At 50.2% G+C, this 20710-nt stretch overlaps 2 protein-coding genes across 10 annotated transcripts in view; one reads left to right on the top strand and one right to left on the bottom strand.

Moving 5' to 3' along the window:
- Window positions 1-1488, top strand: part of ARSG (arylsulfatase G) — a 36980-nt gene extending 35492 nt beyond the window's left edge. For all 6 annotated transcript variants that reach the window (XM_015879747.2, XM_015879742.2, XM_015879743.2 and 3 more), the window contains one exon: window positions 185-1488. In XM_015879747.2, the coding sequence (XP_015735233.1) occupies window positions 185-519 (335 nt within the window). In that variant the 3' untranslated portion in view covers window positions 520-1488. The remainder of the gene's footprint in view (window positions 1-184) is intronic.
- On the bottom strand, window positions 1248-19084 carry WIPI1 (WD repeat domain, phosphoinositide interacting 1). Of its 4 annotated transcripts, none has more exons than XR_004309265.1 (15): window positions 18931-19084; window positions 17758-17840; window positions 16119-16288; window positions 13261-13357; window positions 9327-9424; window positions 8275-8367; window positions 7917-7987; window positions 7318-7425; window positions 7071-7235; window positions 6786-6893; window positions 5646-5767; window positions 5142-5242; window positions 3184-3358; window positions 2649-2854; window positions 1248-1780 (listed from the first exon to the last, which is right to left on the bottom strand). XR_004309265.1 is itself a non-coding variant. In XM_015879751.2 (13 exons), exons 1-13 carry the CDS (start codon window positions 18999-19001, stop codon window positions 1733-1735), a joined length of 1335 nt encoding a protein of 444 aa, XP_015735237.1. In that variant the 5' UTR covers window positions 19002-19083; the 3' UTR covers window positions 1248-1732. The 4 variants fall into 4 exon arrangements, 1 of the variants encoding a protein (XP_015735237.1); XR_004309267.1 differs by having other exon boundaries at window positions 2809-2854; XR_004309266.1 differs by lacking the exon at window positions 2649-2854.
- Between the last annotated feature and the right edge of the window lie 1626 nt (window positions 19085-20710).

Genomic DNA, 20710 nt, shown 5'->3' with positions numbered 1-20710 from the left:
TAACACCAACGTAGAGCAAACCCAGCAAGGAGCGTGTGCAGGTCATAGTGCTGGTGCTTCAGAAACATTCAGCCTAGCAAAGGGCTCCCAAAGCCACTGTTGTGGCAAAAGGGCATCATGGAGGGGATACCTGGGTAGGGGTGAGCAGCCTGGCACTGCACCGTGTTTCTTTTTTCCTCCCTAGGAGGAGCGAAGGCTTGTGATGGAAGCACTGGGCCAGAAGAGCATCACCGACCACCGCTCATTTTCAACTTGGATAGCGATATCGAGGAGCAGGAGCCTTTGGACGTGGCATCCAGGGAGTATCAAGCAGTGCTGCCTGCAATCAGCAGGGCTTATGCCCAGGCCCTGGAGGATATTGCAACAGACAACATCACGGTTGCAGACTACTCCAAGGACCCAGCAGCAGTGCCCTGCTGCAGCACAAAGCATGTGGCCTGCCGATGCCACGCACCCACATCTCACACAGCCCCGCTGGACCAGCACACGGACAGAAGAGCAACACGGCTTTGTCTGTAAGCAAATCATTGCTCAAGCTGTTCCTTTTCCAGTCCTGGTTTCTGTGAATGGGACTGCTGTTCGTGCTGGCTGCAGGCTTGAGGTTGGCCAGGGGGTAGGGATGGAGGCTGCAGCTCCCCATGCTGTGTGCCTTGCAGTGCCTGTGAGGTAGTGCTATGTCTGAGGGAGCAGCTCTATGCTCAGGGAGAGGGCCCCGAGGTATCCAGGCAGCCCAGGGCTGCAGGCAGACACAGCTACCAAACCCAATGCGATGCTTCAGGGCTGGGCGAGGCTCTTGTGGGACATTTGTGGGCACATGCAAAAGCCTGGGGAGCTGCAGAGGCAAAATTGAAGTTGCAGCTGAAACTCAGAAACCACCAGGATTTCCCAGCAGCTGAGTGAGGGTTTTCTGAAACACATTTGGACTCCAAATTACGCAGCCAGGTCTTTCTTTGGACAAGCCGTAAGTGGCTTGTCTCAAGCAAAGCAAGGTGTTACATGAGCCACAGCAAACTGGGAGTTGTAATTACGGGCAGCGCTGCTGAAATTAGAGGGGCTGCCCAACCGTTTGCAATTAGCACTGGCCCACAGCCTCCCACAGCAGCACAGTGTGGCTTTGGCTGGGCTGGGTCCGGATGGTGCCGGAGCCACCAACCTCTCAGCAGCGCCCCAAACCCACTCGCTAAAGCTTAATCAAGACTGACATCTTTAGGGCCCCGCAAAGAACAGCAGGAGGACGGGCAGCAAACTGCAAGGGACGGACTGTGACTTTATTCTGTCTTTAACCGTAGCAAATCACATCTTCTCTCGTGTCACTGCAAAAATACTTTGCTTGGGTAAAATAGTGTGTACTGTACAAAGACATAAGTTTAATATATCTTCCTATAAGTACATTTATACACATAAAACAGCATAAATTAGAAACGGGTAAAACAGGTATATAAAATTCTGGTTACATACAGATCTGATTAAATTAGCATTTACAATGTGGTTCTAACATAGAGTTTGTTAAATATAGCAATGTGCCTACAGTACACGGACACCCCACCCAGGCAGGGATTAAAACGAGGGGTGAGCAGGGCGAGCCATTCACTTATATGTACTCTAGTTAAAAGCAGTGGCCCACCTTGGACTTTTTAGTCTTCTTGAAGACTCACAGATCTGTTCTTGGAGATTCCTGGCTGCTCCGAAGCACTTCCCAGCAGCTGTCCTACACACGGATGTTTGCTTCTCATCATGACCTCTTCGCTTTGCCCGGCTGACCTCCACGGCACAAGATTATCTACCAAAATCAAAACAGAAGGGCCTTACTTTTCCCAGCAACGGGGTGTGTTTCAAGTTGGTTTTACGTACATGGGAGTAAAAGGGGGAGGGATGTCCTGCAGTGTTTTACTTTCCATTCAAAGGCAGATTTGTCAGAGGTTTATTTATTTAATCCCCCCTCCCCAAATTTACAGCCCTGGGAACTGGAAGCAGCTGCCTTGGTGCTGTGTCCTGTGTGGGATGGGCATGGCACTGAGTGCAGCCCTGCTTGCACGACTGGGGTCGCTCTGGGTGAGCTGTGTTTGCCCCATGAAGTCCCCCAGAAGTTCAGCTTTGGCACAGGAGGAGAACGGAGCGCAATGTGCATCACCGGGGTCTGCAGATGGAACTCAACCTGAATTATAGGATTAGAGGATGATTGAATCGTTAAGGTTGGAAAGGAGAACTAAGATCCCCAAGCTCAACCCACCCCCACTATGCCCACTGACCACGTCCCTTAATGCCACATCTGCACCATTCTGGAACACCTGCAGGGATGGGGACTCCCCCACCTCCCTGGGCAGCTGTGCCAGTGTCTGACCACTCTTTCAGATAAGAAGTTGTTCCTAATATCCAACCTGAACAAGGCAAGGCAAAACCAATCCGAACTATCACCAAAACCATGTAGTGATAAAGCAGCCACAAAGAGGAAAGTGGGAGCAGCAAAGACCCTGAGACACTTTGCATGAACTACTCATATATAAATACACGCCATGTGCACAATCCAGCATCATTCTCACTGAACTCTATGGGATTTCTTTTGTGGAACCTCACAGCCCAACCCTGCGATGTCTGCTGAGGCTGAGCATTTTCTGGCACTGCTGGAAGCTTCAGTGACACCAATGAACCTGCAGAGAGATGGCAACTGCTTGGTGAGAATGGCAGGGACCTTCCCAACTGCTCACAGCCAGAGCTGGGCTGCTTCTTCCCACGGCGCCGTCCAATTGTGAAGTTCAGGCGCAGTGCTGCTTCCTTGAGCCCATCTGAAGCACAACATCTTCTCCTCACCTTCTCCTCCAGCCTGCTGTCCATCTCAGTAATGCCCAAGTACCTTCTGCAGAAGATCACAGTTACTCCAGAGCCCCTAGGAGACCTGAGAGCATTTAATCCAGCCCATCAGTGTAAGCAAGACGTGTAATTGAACTTGCTTAACCTTTTGCTATGGGATACTTCAACAGTGCTGGCATCAGCAGCAGCAATAGCCACATTCATTCTCATTGAGGTGTCTTTACAAGCCCTCCTTGTGCTTCTCATCTCTTCTCTGACCTGTCCCTCCTTCCATTTAATGAAGAGGCAGTTTTCTACCATCAGCCACAGACTGTGCATTAGACCGAAGCTGCGTTTCCTTGTTATTAAGAGCTGAGTCTCTCAAGTCTTGCTCACCAGAACTCGAGGTCAGGGGAAGGCAAAGCATTTCAAAACGGAGAGGATCCGCTGGGTCTCAGCGCTGCTGTTCCTCCACAAGTACGTCTGAGTTCAAAGCCGTCCTCGTGGGCTGTGGGTAAATATTCCATTTTGTCACAAGTTTTGAGGTTTTTAAATGTCTTTTTGTTGCACACTGGAAAACAAACAAAACCCTTCCCATGTTTCCGCAAAACAGAATGCTGTCAAAACATTTTTGTTGGATAAGGTCAGTTTTCTTCTCCCTCTTTCTCCGCACAGAAGTGACCGATCCCTGAAACCCCTCTTGGACGAGTCACCAAACTGCTCAGCACTGAGAAAACAGCGAAGCTGAGTGAAATTCAGAACATCAAAACATCCCGAGCTGGTCTCCCTGTGCACCGCACAGCAGGAGCCAGAGCCACAGCAGAGAGAAGAGCAGATGTAAAACAAGTTACAGTCAGCAATGGAGGGCAAAGCTGAAGTCCTGACTGCACACACTTTATCTGGAAGCTCCAACTGCTAAACCACCGTGTTAGGGAGTATTTTTGGAAAGCTCCTTCCTTCTCGCACCACCTCCTCCCTAACGTTACACATGTAAGTTGCTCCGTCAGGTTAATTACAGCACGGGATTTTGACAGATCAAAGTCCATTTAATAAAACCCCTGCCTGTACAGCAGGGTTTTGGGGCTGGTTTTTACAGCGCAGTCCCAGCAGGCAGCTCATTCAGGAGCAGCGTGGTTCCTGCTTGCTGGCATTTGCATGGCCCCAAACCACATGCTCAAAGAGCAGGTTTGTCAGAAGAAGGAAAGGATTCCTCTCTGGCCGTGCAGCTCCTCGAACATTTCTTCCAGCTGCTCTGCGGCCCAAAGGGCTTTAACCAGATGGGAGACACTGAAATGTCCTTCTTAGGGGATGGAGTAGGAGTAATAGAAAACTCTTGTTCTCTGTCTCCAACAAGCTGCAGTACAGGTAAAGAGAATCAGTCTAAGATCTTTATGTGACTCGAAGAGCCGCGTTTAGGCAGAGTTTCAAAGGGAGGCACAAATTAGTCATCTCTTACACAAATAACTCTTTGCATCACTTAATTTGAAAGTGCCTTACAGAGGAGGTCAGCCCCAGCATATGGAACAAATCCTGGGATCCCAATGAAATTTTTACTTCCTCCTTCTTCAGGCAAATCTCCAGCAGCAGGATATGTGAAAGTGGAGTAAGGAATTCCAAAGTCTGCCAAGTCTACAGCTTGAAATCCATTACAGTATTCTGCTGTATTAATGCACTACTAGCACGAAGGTGCTGCTGATTACAGCCAGATCACAGCACTGTAAGCAATATCTGTCCACTTAGGGGTTAAGTATTTAACACGGAAGAGAGGGAGAGACACAGCCAGGCTTAAGTTAGATTTTATAAAGCCAGTATGTTCTTCCAACAGTAACTGAGAAAGTGCCACTTAAAAAACCAAAACAATGGCTTAAAAATCTGCTTTGCTTTGATTCTTTGTCTGGAAATGAGAGATTTCCAGAGGACTGATGAGGTTCAGGTATGTTCCAGTTGTTTTCCATAAGCCAATACAACTGACTGAAAGTGCAACAGGGAAAACTAAGTTTTTATTTCTAAATGATGGCATTGTTCAAATTAAAGCTATTCCTGATAACAGTAGAAATCTGAGCAAGGCACAAAGGTCAGATCTGGATCTGAACTCTGTTCTGCATCTGCACTTCATTCTGTTCATCTGTTCAGGTCTCTCTCTAATTATGAGGCTGATCATCCTTGCCCCATCCCAGCTGCCATGTAGCAGGGCTGTGATGTTCCTGGCGCTCTCCCTATACCTGAAGTAGTGATTTTTAGTTTCACAGCTAACAGGGACAAGGTCAGGGCAACAGAATCTCTTCTGTAAGAGGTTAATACTTTCTTCTTAGCATTGGGGTTGAATTGCTGTTTTAGGGGTCCCGAATGCTCACAGGAGGAAACTCATTCTCGTCATCAAGACACACTGGTCCAGTTGCAAACTCGTGCTCTGGGATAACCTCTCCTCGCAGGGCACCACCATCCTCCGAATAACCTGCAGAAGTGGAAATGCAAAGCGCTGCTGATAAATGGGTGCTATGAGGCTGGAAACAAACAGCTGCGACAGTTTTATCATTGTTTTAACACATCCTGATTTCTCTGGCATTTGGCAGAGCATTTGAGGGTAGCAGAAGGGAAAGGTATCACCATCAACACTGCCAATCAGGAATGGACTGCAGCTGCCTGGCATGAGGTCTGGGCAAGCAGAGCAGAAAATAACTGATCCATTCCCAATGGAATGAACTGGGTGAGCTGCAGAAGGCCCTGCTGCCCCAGTGTGCCTTGTATATGGGGTGTTTATGGTTATAGTGAATATCTGATTGTTCAGAGACTTCCCACTTTGCTCCAGGGGCTATCTTGCTTTCTTTGCACTGAGGAAGGGCAGGAACAGTGCTTACCTGGCATGGTCGAAGTTGAAGGCACTGTACTTTGTCTGGCTACAGTTGCTGCATAAGATTGAGGTAATGGAGGCTGAAGGTCATTTTCTTTGTTCTCCTCCATTTTTCCTGAGCCAAGTAGACTGATTGTACAGGAACAAAAGAGGGAAGAAGAGTTAGTTCTGATCCCATTCGTTCCTTCCCCGGCACTATCTGAGACACACATTTGCAGTCATGTCTCCTTGAGGTACATCAACCAACTGAAAAGTTGGAAGGTGCCCAGGCCACCATCAGGTAGGGATTAGAACTGGATGGTCTGTAAAGGTCCCTTCTATCCTATAGTTCTATGATTTGTCAAAACTCTGAAGCATTGAAACTCTGACTGCAGCCCTAACAGTACTGCAGAGGAGATCACTGTGCTCTCCAAATAAAGCAGGGGGGATGCAGAAGATAGGGAAAGCAGTACTTCAGCTAGAGGACAATGCTGGCATGAGAATAGAAGGGAACAGATTGACCACAAAAGCTTTAGGTTACAAAGGCAAACAGTGTTTCTAATCATGAGGGGGCTCCAAAGGGCTTCCAACAGGAGTGGACTAGATGGGAAAAGCAGTGCTGGCTAGTTTCGGACGGAGTCTGAGCAGAGATATAGTATGATGTAATGTAACTCATGACCCAAGGGCCCTTTTCAGTCCTCTGATGCTAAAAGAGGAACCCACATACAACGCAGGGCTGCCAGCTCTGGATAGCCACAACACAATGGGAGCACGGGAGGGGGGTCAGCAGTGTCTGAAGGAGATGGGAGGCCAGCGGCCGGAGCACGCTGGACAGCGCAGCTTTGAAGCGCTTTTGTTTTGTGGCTTTTAAAGATCTGTTGGCATTTTCCTGGCTGTCGGCCACGTCCTGGCTTCCAGCACATGTTACATCGCACCCCACCCCAAAGGCTTCACATCTGGAGCCAAGCAGTCCAGATGTGGGGTTACGTGCTTAATCAAACCAGGCATACAAACAGAACGGCAGCACGGAAGGCTCTGCTGCAGCTCTGAGTGCCTGCAGGCGTGTGTGTGGGTGAGGTTTTGTTGACGGAAGCTCCCAGAGCTGCTCCGCACAATTGCAGCCCCAAAATTGTCTCTCAGCACATCATGGCACTGGAGGGGCATTTACCTGTGTTTCTGAATTAAGACACACTCTCCTCCATCTTGCGGGTCCAAGTTGTAGATATAGAGATGTCCATCAGATGTAGTCACCAGCAGTCGAGGCAGCTTCTGAATCCTAAGGAGAAAAGCATCATGAGTCCAAACACAACAGCTGCATGCACGCGCTGACAGCAAACATACGCTGTGTGCTCTGCACGGTGTAAGGTAACGGGCACAGCGGTGGTGGTGAGCATACATAGCTGTGTCTGCATGAAGGCTGGGGTGGCAGTGGGACACAGAGGTCAATACATACGTGGAGAGGGCACAGATGTTCCTTTGTCCAGAGATGTTAAGGCGGACAGTGGCAAAGGCTCGATCTTGGTTCATCATGCCCGACACCTGGGCAGGGAGGTAGTTGGTGGCAGCCTGGAACATCTTTCCCATGTACCCACTCCAGGTTGGTGGCTCTTCTGGCCGGCTGGAGTGGGAGAAGAACAGAGTACGGGCAGACGTCCAAAATGGACAACCCTGGGGCAGGTTAACTCTGGTTACTCCCTCACCTGTCAGTGAGATGCTCCAGTTTAAAGATGTGCACTGTCTCTGTGTTACTCGAAGCACACAGGAACTGGGAATCCATGCTGAACACCAGAGAGCTGATATTCACATACCTAGGGCCAAGAACAGACAGAACCAGTCACTACTTGGCACCCCGCTGCATGGGAACTGTGGGGTTTTGCTCACAGGGAGAGAAAAGACCCAGTCCACCCCCGCCATCAAGACTTGGGCTCTACGCAAGTGGCTTAGCAGCTTCAAAACACCTCCTTTGAGAAGAATCGGGATGATAACTGAGAGATAATGAGACTTCATTATTTCAAGTAAGAAACAAAAAATGGACAGAGAAGATGGACTGAATCTACCTCTGTTCTCTGCTATTGCCCTGTACTGTGACACGCTGAATGGAATCGCTAAGCTTGCTGGAGGCAGCTGGGCCAGCACGGCTGTCTGGCACAATGACATTTCTATCTGATATGCTCACTCTTGTTTTCTTTCTGCAAATGATGCCAAAGCTGCCAGGATCTGACGGTGCTCTGTCCCCATGTTTACATTTCTGCTCCGGGAGCCCTCTGTGTACTTGTCACTGATAGAAGCATGAACTGACCTTTTCATCCCTCGACGGAATTCATAGAGCTTTTGCCCACCAGGAATGGAAAATACACGAATGACCGTGCCCTGTAAAAAATGCAGATAGAAAGATCACACAGGAGCAGGGCAAAGAGCACGAGCCCTGACACACCAAGGAAACTCAGAACATGCACAGGCTCTGTTTGTCAGCTCGGGTCAATACAGACATGATACAAGTCGGTCATCTGAGTGCCCCTCCCCAGGAAGCTGTGTTTAAAAAGGAGCTCCTTCAAGATCCCCTGTCCCTGCATCCCATGCTCCAGTGATGGCTGTGCCCCTTTGCCAGCCACAGGCTGGTAGTGGCAAGGAGGTTGTTCCCAGCAATGCTCACTCACTTTTTCAGAAGCACTTGCCAGCTTTGACCCAGTGGAGTTGAAGGTTAGGGCAGCCAGAGGCCCATCGTGGGCAGCAATTGTGCAGGCTGTTTTCTGTAGGACAGAAGGTGATGTGAGAGTAAAGAGACAAACTGCTTCTCAAACTGCGTAAGCACGGAACGTTCTTGCCTCATGCCCTATGCAGAACTGCACATGTGTATTCAAGAGACTGTACTGCATTTCTGATATCCCTTCAATAGTCCCTGCCCTGCCTCAAGCTCACTCCCCCCCACCTGATACAGACACTGTGCTTACCAAAAGCTCCTCCTGGACACAGATCCTCAGCTCCTTGTCCCTTAAGCAGGCTGCAGGCTTGCAGATGCACCCCCAGAGCCAGGCATTTCTTTGTGCCTTGGTTCTACACACTGTGGCTGTACAGCAAATACTGCTGTGTCCCCACTGACTGTAGGGAGCTCTGGCTCCTGCAAGCGTCTTTCCACAGCAGCAGTGTGTTTTCCCATATGGGCTCTGCTCTCCTCTGCTGCAGATCTTCAGCTCCTGCTGCATGTACAGAGCAGCAGTCTTATATAATCCAAAGCCCTGGCATAAACTGCAGATAACAAGTTTCCTGAGGAGGATGTGAGCACCTCCTCCTCCCCATGCATGGCTTGGGGTTCAGAATCCCTTGCAGCCTGTGGCATAGCAAAGCAGCTGCCCGCATCCCGTGCCTGGAGCAGCTCCAAGCTCCATAAGCCACCCCGCTCACATCACTCGCTCTGGCTATGAGGCTGAAGCTCACTGAGCCCTGCCCATGCCAGCCTGGCAGTTGCCCTCTAACATGGGTCTCATTTCCCTCACTGTCCAGTACTGGGAAATGGATGTTCTGATCTCAAAGAGGCTGTCTGCTTTTGTCTAGGCAAGGGGGATAGGGAACGTGCCTGCCCCAGGCAAATACTGCTTACAGCACAGTGGAGTGCATTTATTCATCTTTCCCCAAGGCCTCGTTGGCTCTGCCGTGGTTCTGTTTGTTTTCAGTCCCTGCTGGTATCCAAATGGGCGAGCTTCACACTTACCAAAGTATTTCCGTCGTAAAGTGCGATCTCTCCGCTGGTTGCACTGCCGGGATAAGCCAAGTAGGAGTTGGCGTGGTTGATCGAGAGAGCGCACAGACCTGGCAGGGCAAGAAGGACACAGCTGAGGTTATTTGCTGGTGGAGCACAGAAAGCAGAAACGTGGCCATGAACACCGCAGGGGTTTGGGTGCTGTCACATTTTGGGATGGTGTCCGGTACCGGGTGTGCGCCAGCTGGATGCTGGAGATGCCTCGGCCGTGGGGACACCTGCTGGTACGGGACAGTACGGCTCCTGCACCCCGCCACGGCCTCCCCAAACCCTGCCCTGAGAGAGCCCCTGTCCTGCTGAAGCTCTTTCTTTCCCCTCCTCAATCATCTCCTTTTTGAAGGCAAGAATGTAGGCCAAAAAATGCTGGTCTCAGTGTAAACAGGGCTCCTGTCTGGGTACATCTGGACAGCTGGAGATGTGAGCAGGGCTAAGTGCACAACTGGAGCTCCGAGCTGCAGCCATGGGGCCAGGCACTGCCACTTCCTTCCCTGATAGGAAAAGGGAAGCAGAAGGAGATAAAGCAAATGCCACAGTTCTGCAGGGAGGTTCTGGCAGATGAGGAACTTGAGCTGAGCTGAATTTTAACCACACGAGGATTTCTTCCCTGTACTAACCATCTGTTTTTATGCCAACAAGAGGATAAAGTCTCCCAGACGTTCCCTTTCAAGTGAGCAGGAATTGCAGGAAACGACAGGGATGGATGAACGTGTGTGCAGGGCTGTCCATGCGCCTGTCCCCCCGGTGACCCAGGAACAGAGCACCTCTTCCTGCCTCTCATTTCTGCCGCTGGCTCAGGACCCATTGCAGTGGATCATGTCACACACAGCAATGGATCTCACTTGCTTCCTGCCCCATGTCTGCGTGCTCCCAGTCATCCCAGCATTCAGCCGGGGGCTCAGCACGACCCCAGCTTCTTGGCTGCCACTCAGGGGTCCCATGTCCCCCACGTGGGGAGGAAGCTGCAGGGTTAAAGGCTGCCTGGGCTGTGCTCCTTGCTGCCCAAACAGGACACACGCACGCGGGCACATATGCGCGCTGACACGCGCACACACACTGTGCAAGCTGTCATGTCAGGACACTGCTCTGGCCCTGGCCCAGCAGTAGGGAAGAATCAGCTGAAGCTCTTGTTTTAGGTCATTGTTTATAACTACACAAAGAGACCGCAGCACAGCCAGGAGCTGCAGGATGGGCCAGAGGCCCCTGAGGTCCACTCCCTATCAATGAGAAGCATTTATATCATGCCAAGGACTGTGTGCACTGCGGGGAAGTGGAGCAGAGGCAGCAGAGGTGATGGCACCCAAGAAAGACAGGCTGGGAGGAATGCAGACAGCTCTGAGACTGCTGTACAGAGCAATTGTGTATCTGAGGAGGGTCTTCCCCAGCCCAGACAGCACTGGGGGTCAGTGTAGCCCCTTCTAGCGAGGGACTAGGGAAGGCTGAAGCTCAACAAAGCAATCTCTGAGCTGGCCGGTGTGAGTCACCCTCTCCCTCTGCTCTGCGTCTGTCTGGGAGAAGCAAATGGGAAACCAGGCCAGGGGAAAACACAGATGTGAGTGTACTCAGCTGACCTCAGGGACGTAGAAAGAACACAGAGCACAAACCATACGGCAGCCTTTGAAAATGCTCTTCTGGCCCTGGCACCTGGCAGCCTAGTGACAGTCAGTGGGCACAGGAGTGGGCACAGCACCTCTGTGGTTGCCACTTTACAGGGAGCTTCCTCTGGCAGCATAGAGAAACACCTACAGCATGGGGGAAGCTTGGCTTTGCTGCCAGGGCAGCAGGTCCAGCAGGGCCTCAGGGTTCAAGGGAACCACTTGAAGTAGTTACCAAAGCTGCATCTGTCCCCATGGATCAGCCCTCATGGTGTTCATGTCAGCATGAGCACAACAACCTCAGTGCCAATCCTGCCTCTGACATGAGTCACCTCACAGCCTCCCTGGGGCTCTTCTGCCCTCCTTGGAGCAGTTTGGGCCAGGACTCTCAGGGGACAAGAGCCACCAGTGATCTCCTGAACACAAAGCATGCTGATGGTGACAGACAGCAACGCTCTGCAGAGCTGTGTTCCCCGGGGGCTTTGCTTCATGCACGAGCAATCAGCCTGGCTCGTGTGCTCGCCTGGAGCTGAATGCTCACAGCTAAGCAGTGTGGTTTCCTCTCAGGAGAGAGATTCACTCCTTATTTGAGCATGCATGAAAAACAACAGACTCGCCCACCCCGGGCATTTTCCTCTCCTGCATGGAGGAGCCTGGCCAGACATTACGGAGCAGCAGCCCGTGGTGTGTGTGATCATCCTGGAAAGGCTGTGCACATCACCCTGCAGGAAGCACCGCTTCTCCTGGCATGTGTGTGTGAGGGGAGCCCGAGGTCACTGCACCTCCCTCAGCCGTGTGACAGCAGCATGGGCTGCTCGACACGCAGTCCCTCATATGCAGCCCAAGCTGAAGGAAAGCGATGGGTTGGGAGCTGGGTGTGCAACAAATCCCCAGATCCCTGCTCCAAAAAGGAGCCTGCATTGGCCTCCTGGACACACTGTCTTTGGGGTCAGGCTTGGTAGCAAATTAGATGCTGGGGGATGAAGGAAACACACGTGCCACAGCACTTGACACTCAGCTCATTTCAATGACAGCTGCTGTGGTGAAAGGATTTTAGCAAATTAAGCCTGCATGAAGTCCTATGATCCGCAGCAGCCTAGTCCTGTCCCAGTGACTTCTGATTGCTGTTGCTTTTAAACTGTGACCTGATCAGTACAGCTCCAGGCCTGGGTATCCTCTTCCTGCCTGCTGCTGCTGGGCTTTCTCAGGAAGGTTTTAAACTTTAATTATATTTGCAGTATTTAGTATGTTTAATCTACATGAGGAGGCCATCTGTTAAGACCTGAAGTAGGTCAGGGGAGAAGCCAGAACAGCATCCCTTGAAAGCCCAGAAGCCAGGCGTGAGCACATCAATAACTTCACAACCAACCGCCCTTGGAAAGCTGTTGCGGTCTGCGACCGGGATGTCACAGCTCCATCCGGCAGCGCTGCTCTGGGCGCTCAGCCAGGCTTCCCTGCTCACTGCTAAAAACTCTTCCTCTCCATCAGCAGGATTCACCCTACGCTACGCAGGGAAAATCTCTTGCACAGCCACCTGCCCTGCCCTGTGGGTTTCTCCTGTGTGTGGAACAATACCAGGTGGCAGCCCAAGCTCAGGGAACTCCCTGGCAGGGCTGGCTCAGAGGCATGCTGGAATCAGAGCCATGCCTGGCTGTGTTTTCTGCCCCAGGTGCTCCCTGTGGCACTACTCACTGTGGGAGCTGACTCTGAACACATAATTGACCACAGGAGCCGCCTGCCTGGCAGAGCAGCGTGCCCCCATGGTGTGAAGCAGGTCTGCAGGGAGTGCCAAGGTGTGCCACCACAGCTGAGTCATGCTGGCAGCAGGGAAGCAGGGCCCCTATGTCCTGAGGGAAGGCACTGTGGGACTCTGACACAGGGCAAGCTGAAGGGAGGGGTTGGGAGCCCCAAAGGGAGAACATGAAGTTGCCCTGTATATGGAGGGGAGTTTGAAGTCCTGGCCTGCCTTACAGCTTTGATCTTGTAACAGAGAACAACGGCGTGCTCCAGGAAGCCATGAGCTGCATGGGTATCCCTTCAAGGATGGAAAGGGACTGAACTTAACTCAAATCTTGCTGGTGTCTTTGAAGCATTTACACAGAACAGAGCAGGGTTTCTTCTCTCATAAGCCTGACTGACTGCCTCCATACATTTCTGGTTCCCTGATGCTGAATTAGTCGTGCTGCTAAAAATACACACACCACAGGCTGGCTTGAATTCTAAAACAAATACTGTGGCTATGGAAGGCTCCTTCAGAGCTCACCTCTCCCTTACACACAGATTCCTTTGCTCACCTGTTGTATTTGGGGGCGTATCCAGGATAGTCTTCAAAAGCTTCATGTCCTTGATGTTATGGATGTAAATTGACTCCTCCAGGCAAACAATCAGCCTCTGCAAGGACACAGGTACAGAATCTCACCAGCACAGCTCTCGTACTTGGCACACTCAAATACTGCTGCTGGAAAAACTCAGCAGGGATTTTGCTGTAATGCTGCAGAAACACAACCACTTCTGCTTCTACATCCCCTCCCACTGGACACCCTTTGATTTTGGACAGTTCTGCTTCTGAGAATTGATTACAGCTGATTTTGCCTTAGAAAGCAAACAGAACGTGGCAACAACAACTCTGTTACTCTATAAGATGATCTTCTGCGTCCCTAGGCTCTAAAAACACACAGGCCTTGGTTATACCCCTGCCATGGGTCTTGATTAGCATCTATTTCTTCCCCAACTTCTCTTTGTTGTTCTTTTCAAAGCAAAATAAGTCTTGGTCATAAAGACCAGGCAACAGAGGGGCTGCCAGTCCTGCTTGTTAGCCTGCTTGCAGATGGGATTTCCTGCTCCTTGCCCTGACTTCTTCCCAAATTGGAAGCAAGCATCTAACTGGTGGGCCTCCCACAACTGCTAAACTTAATGTGTCAGCATAAGCAGGCAAGACTGTGCTTTATGTGCCTAAAGTTGTGAATTGCATAAAACTGGGCTAGGAACAGTTTGTTCAGGGATAGTCACAGAAGTTGGTGCTTCACACCTACTGTTTGCACCATCTTGGCAGACAGGCTGTGTATTTCCAAGCTTATGTTCTTGCACCTCTTCTGTGCAACTCATCAGCAACAAACACCCACCCAGCAGGAAGCAGCTGTGGAGCGAGGAGGTGCCAAACCACAGGCAGGAAAGGAAAAAGGAAGCCTAATATTGTAACCTTAACATTGGGCCATCGTTTCTGTGACTGCTCTGCTCTGTATCTCAGCATGGTCAAGATCTCTAGGAGTTCCTGCAGAGGCATTTTACACAGAGGCTTTTTTGGGATCAGGCTTTGGATCTGGCTGGAGGGCTGTGCTTTCTGACCTCTGGGTGTGCACAGCTCCACCTATATTAGCATCATGTGTCCAGAAGTTCTGCAAACATCCCGATAAAAGTGTGAGGCCAGACTCTGCCCAAGCTCCTGAAGCTGAAGCACCCAAATCCATGTACAGGACGTACAGAGCCTCCACCTCTTTAGAAATGAGGCCACTTATTTAGTATCTAAATGTGGAGTGTAGTTACTAACTTGAAAACACCCACATTAGAAAATCTTTGCCTTGCTCCACCATTACTCTCAGATCAAACTCTTTCCCACTTCTATTCCTGCTAACCACAGCATCTGGGGCTGTGTCACAGCCATTTTGCATTTCCAGGAAGACTTTGCCTTTTCTACAGTAACAGCCATCAGCTTGCTAGCAGGGACTGTCAGAGTCATATTTATACAGCTGATTTCAGCAAAGCCACTGTGTGCTTTCCCAGAACTGCAAAATGTGCTGCTATTGATGTACAGGTGAAAGGATGTACTCCAGATGATAGCAAAGCAGCAAGTCAGAGCTGTAGCAAGAGATGCTGGAACTGACAGGGAAAAAATCCAGGAAGGCACAAGAAGGGTGATGGGGGTGGGAGGTGAAGCCTGGGCAAGCTCAGTGGGAGCTGGAAAGGGCTGATTCTCTGCCTCCTGTTCAGCCCCAGCTGACATAAGTGCAAAATATGCTGAGATGAGGAACAAGTTTTATCCTCGCTGTGCACAGACAGCCTCACAGAAGGTGCCTGGTGCTGCGACTGCTGCACAGCATTCAAGGCACTGCATCTCACGTTTCTCTTCAGAACTTAAGTCTGTCACAAATCTGGTGAGGTGGCTGAATTGTATGTTGAGGACTTAAGATGTGTTGGATATAAATACAGCCAGAAAAGAAAAACCACCTATGAAATGTCTCCAAAAAATTCATCAGGGTTTTAGCACAGTCACTGAGGCTGCAGAGGAGATTCTGACTGATGTCAGGGTACAGCCTTACTCCCTGCTTTGAGACACACCATGACCCAGCTTAACGTGTATGTGAGTTATAATGGAGCCTGAAACAAAGAATTCCTGTGGATCAGCAACATCCAAGGGGCTGTTGTGTTTGCACAAGGATCTTTCACAGGCAGATCAAGTCAAAACATGCACCGTTTGTTTGAGTTCTGTTCCTGTTTTATTTACTACCATTTTCCTGTGTCAACAGCTTATATGAGACTTAACCTTATATGGACTTTCAACATCATCTTCAGGCAGTCACTGGAGCAGCACACGGGGAAAGATCCTGGACTTATTTTATTCACATACTTATCGTCTAGAAACACTAAGCAGAACCTCCCAGTTTATTTTTATACATATACATCTCTCTGCAGCCCAAAGGAAATTCTTATTTTGTCGGCTTCATCGTAAGCTTAAGTGAAAAAAATCCATTTAGGAAAGATTTAATTGTGGTACAGGAACTTCTGGTCAAACACAGCCTTACTGGAAACTCAACCCAGTGTTTCCTTATGGGAGAGCCTTACTGCAGGTCCCAGTGTTGCTAAGTGAGGAGAAGCTGATTATATACAATTACCCAGACTGCTTATTTCTTCGTAGTAAAATGTCCTTAGTTTCTTATGGCACATACTTTAAATATAATTATGGATAAAAAGATGACTTGAAATATTCCAATAGGGAATATTTAATGTGCCCTGTGCAGAGACACAGTTTGAACCCAGGCTGCTGCTGCTGTGCTGAGCAGCAGGGCGCCAGCTGGACTCTGGTCTGTGTAGAGTCAGCTCCAGTAAAGAACCAGAGTGGGACAACTCTGGCTAACCCATTTCCCCAGCTCCTTACCTGACGATTCAGCCGGATGGACAGGATTTTACTGGAATAGCTATAGTTGCAGATCTCTGTCCCTTTCTTGAAGTGGTAGACATTCATTTGCTGAGGCTTGGCATGACTGACCACAACCACAAGGCTGCTGGAGAACAGACGCTCCACGATGTAAACATCTGGGATTTCATCTGGGCACAGAAGGAAAGTGAGACAGTCTTTAGCTTGGTTTCTGGTTGGTTTGTTTGCAGTGACAAGTGAAGCTCAACTCAGGAAGAAATGGGATTAGGCTCAGGGCTAGGAAGTTCAACATCAGCTTCTATTAAAAATTTCTCATAGCCAGCACAAAGCAGGAATGGGTTAATGAAGCCTCTCCTGAAGGCAGAATGCTGTCATGCCCTCCAGAGCAGAGCCCTCCAGCTGTAATCAATTTTTGGGGTGGGGTATAAAAAAGGAAGAGCTCAATCCTATGAAAGGAAATGAGAGTCAGAATGGTCAGAGACTTTCCTAGAGGCAGTGAATGGGCCAGGACTTAGCAAGGTAAGGAACAGCTGTGTGTAACTCACTGTCCATTCTGTGTGGTGTCTGGTTTCTCCTGGCCATTTTGGGGCATGGGAAGGCTGACACGTTTACTCTTCCTATTGATGAGGTGAACAGTGGTGTGTCTTACAGTGACCATGTGTGGGCTCTTATGTTGGAAAGGCACCATTACAATGACCCCTTTGGACATGTACTTAAATAACTGGGAACTATGACTTCTAATTAAGTAGCCCCGAACCAGTGCTTAGGCTGTCTTGCATTGGAGGCATAAGGACTCATCTATAACCATGATGTATGACAATGCATCTCAGCCCCTTACCATGTGTGTAACACCTGCAGGGATCTGTTTCTTATTGATCCTTGGATCTGACTGTGTGGACAATGAAAGTTGTTCAGGAGTCTAGAAATAAGCAGCTCACTTACTCTGTAAGGCAAAGGAGCTTGAACTTGATGCTAGATGAAGCTGCCATGCCTAGTTGATGAAGTTCCCACTGTAGCCAGTGGAGAAGTATCTCCCAGGAACGAGTTGTATCTTGTATGGTACCATCTCAGCTGAAGCACTTCTGGTTCTGGCCTGAACCAGACCAGAGTATGTGCTCCTTAAGGTCTGACTTGTCTTGGGTTGTTAAGTGCACTGCATGCTGCTCTGAGCGCAGCTAATGGCTGAAAGCCTGCTGTGAAGACCTCCTTAGACTGGAAGTCCATTAAAAACATCTTACAAGTAAATAACACATTGGATAACTCACAGGCTTTTAGTCCAGAGTCCATGCTGGTGGCCTGCAGCCTCTCCTATGTGAAACATTCAACCCACAAACTAGCTCTAAATACTGGTTTCCAGAACAGACTGCTGTTGTCACACTGACAAGCAGTGAGGAAGAAGCTGTTTTCTAAACTTGTGGGGTTCTTCCAACTCAGCTCAGGAGTTTTTCCACAGCTGCAGTTGGCTCTAAAGGCTGCAGTGCACAGGGCATTAAACAGAGCTGTTTCTCTCTTGATAAGTGAGCAGCAGAAGTAGATGCCATTGCTGCAAGAGCAGTAAGAAGGATCACTCCCTCAAAACAAACCAAATTGCAGTAATACAGCTAAAGCTTGTGCCAACACCCAGGGAGAGGAGACTTACTGCTTTCATGGACCTGGTCCAGTTGCTCCACGGAACTTAAGGAGAAAAGCCTGTATCCAGTTGTGGTTCCAATTGCCAGGGAGCTGCAAGGATAAAACAAAAGCCCTCTGGTTTAGATCCAGCAGTGCATTTACAACAGGGAGTCCCTGCAGATAAGAGGAACGGCTAATTCATCATACGGTGGTTTGAGAAGGCACAACTTCAGTGTCCGCTCAGCCAACTACATATAACAAACCTAAGCATCCTGCTTTCCATGTGAGGATACTGCAGCCCACAGCGTGCAATCGTGTCACCCACTGGGATGCTGTGGCTGCTGGGTCATCTGCCTGCAGATAGGGATATAGCAGGGATACAACCTGCAGCATTACACAGAGGCTTTCTGAAGCCAGGAGTGGCTCTGCCCACACTGAGTGCTGTGCAGCACAGCTGGCTCTGTTCAGACACCAAACATTAACATCGAGCAGCTGCCCCGGCATCCCTAGTGCTGTCAGCTGGGGGCTCACGTCAGCAGCACTGTGTTGCATTGCTCTTTGTTTGGGCACGGAGCGAGGCCGGGGATGCTCCAACTCAGAGCTGGGGATGCTCAGTGCTGCCGTTTTGCACCCTCAGCTGAATCACAGAATGACCCGGGTTGGAAGGGACCTCAAGGATCATGTAGTTCCAACCCCCCTGCCTGGCAGGGCCACCAAACATACACCTTTACTAGATCAGGTTGCCCAGGGCCCCATCCAACCTGGCCTTGAACACCTCCAAGGACGGGGCATCCACAACCTCCCTGGGCAGCCTGTTCCAGGCCCTAACCACTCTCCTTGTAAAGAACTTCCCCCTAACATCCAGCCTAAATCTTCCCTCTTTTAACTTAAAACCATTTCCCCGTGTTCTGCTATTGTCAGCCCTTTCCAAGAGTTTCCTCCCCTCCTGGGTATAAGTTCCCTTCAGGTACTGAAAGGCTGCAATGAGGTCACTGCACAACCTTCTCCAGGCTGAACAAACCCAGCTCCCTCAGCCTGTCCTCATAGGGGATACAGGAGGGCAGAGCCCCACTAGAAGCCACTGACCGGGAGTCACCAGCCGGGCCCTGCACCCCACAAGGCCCTGAGGGCCACTCCCTATCAGGCCTGAAGATAGAGGCCCCACTCCAGGCTGCCCCCATCGCCCCCTTGCCCCTCTTACGTGCAGTCCTGGTTGTAGGAGAAGCAACTGAGCTCCGCCGACCCCCCCGGGGCTTCGGCCGCGGCCTCCATGGAGCGGGCGCGGCGGTTCGGCCCGCTCCGGCCCCCGCCGCGCCGCCTCCAGCCCCGGCTCCGCAGTACCACAGAGGGACCGTCCTATCGATTGATTGACGTGAAGCTCGACCTATCGGGGTTGGGTAAACGGCTCGGCCCCGCCCACAGGGAGCAAAGGGACGTTTGCTATTGGCTGGAGGAGGGAACAGCTGTGCGTGGCCACGCGGTGGTGTTGTGGTTGCATCAGACGTGGCTCAGCTGACGACTGTGATGGGAGCGGCTTTGGGCTCAGAAAGGGCGATTTAGGTCAAAATAGGAAGGAATTCCGCACTGAGATGGCAGCGAGACGCTGGTACTGCCGCCTAGTGAAGTGTGGGTGCCCCCATGCTTGGAGTTGCCATGGGTAGTCTGAGTTATTATGGGCACGAAGCTCAGGATCTAGGCAGGATGTGAGGCTGCTTTTAAACTAGTTCTGTGTTCAGATGGGGATGGAACAACAACAAACCCTCGTATATTGTGCAGGGTTGGCCGTGGTACTTTAGATGGGGGCTCAGAATCACAGATCACAGAATGACCCGGGTTGGAAGGGACCTCAAGGATCATGTAGTTCCAACCCCCTGCCTGGCAGGGCCACCAAACATACACCTTTACTAGATCAGGTTGCCCAGGGCCCCGTCCAACCTGGTCTTGAACACCTCCAAGGACGGGGCATCCACAACCTCCCTGGGCAGCCTGTTCCAGGGCCTAACCAAGAAGGGCAGGGCAGGGATGGATTGGCCTTTGGAGCTTTCAGCTCTCAGCTGAGCAAAGCCAAGGCTGACCTGACCCGAGTATTAATTCTCTTCATCCCTGAGGCTGCGCTGAGATAAATAAAACAAAGGAGGTGCTGTGCTGGATGGACAAGGTGCTGAAGCATGAGAGGAGTGAGCAATAAGAGGAAAGCTTGTGGTTAGACTTGTTCTCATTGGTTGCAAAATAAGACAGTCTTCCTTTCAGAGGTATTCTTTCTCCCTGCCGTTTAAATAGGGCTTTTAGATCTTTTTCTTTTGACTTTTAGATCTTCTCGAGATCTTTAGTCTAAACTTACTGCGTTCATGCAGTGATAACAGCTTTATTCAGGTGACTGATGCTGCCTTGTGAGGTCAAATCCACCAGCAAAAGCACACACACACACATACACACACAAATAAAAACTAAAGCCAGTCTCTAAGTGACAAATGTTCTAGAAGTCAGTACGATGACATTAACAGTGCACAGAAACACAGGGGCAGAGCCTGCAAACCCCCTAATTAGATGAGTAATCCTCATGTGAGTGCTGAAGTCATTGGCCCTAGATCACTTGGTGCACACCACAGGACTTCTGGAAAAAAAGATCTACGTGCAATACCATCCAAATGAGGCAGATTCCATGTGGACACATACATCTGCCTGGATTAATCCCCCTTTGCATCACAGGGACCTTTAAGTGTTCGTCATATTCCCCTGTTTTGGAATTTAAGACCTGCAACTGTGAAGATGATTGATTTCAGGAAGGAGTATGAAAACAAACAGCTTTGAAGCTGCATTAGTTTGTAGTGAGGCTGACAGTAGACCGTCCCTAGGCCATAGAGCTTAACTGCACTGTAAAGCCAGCAGGGGAATGGTTTAAAATTTATAATGTTTTTGGGGGAAAAAAAACACCAACCATCTCCTATTCATAGGGCCCTAGTGGGGAGCACTAATAAAAG

Source organism: Coturnix japonica, chromosome 18 (assembly GCF_001577835.2).
Source record: "Coturnix japonica isolate 7356 chromosome 18, Coturnix japonica 2.1, whole genome shotgun sequence".
NCBI classification, from domain to species: Eukaryota; Metazoa; Chordata; class Aves; order Galliformes; family Phasianidae; genus Coturnix; species Coturnix japonica.
The sequence above is the reverse complement of the archived record's forward strand: the minus strand, read 5'-3'. Positions and strand labels throughout refer to the sequence as shown.

Coding starts and splice junctions, on each gene's coding strand:
- WIPI1 (XM_015879751.2), bottom strand. CDS start 19,001: ATGGAGGCCGCGGCCGAAGCCCCGGGGGGGTCGGCGGAGCTCAGTTGC. Junction 17,841..18,930: donor TCCTACAACCAGGACTGCAC/GTAAGAGGGGCA, acceptor TTATCCTTGCAG/CTCCCTGGCAATTGGAACCA. Junction 5,768..6,785: donor GTCTTAATTCAGAAACACAG/GTAAATGCCCCT, acceptor CTGTACAATCAG/TCTACTTGGCTCAGGAAAAA.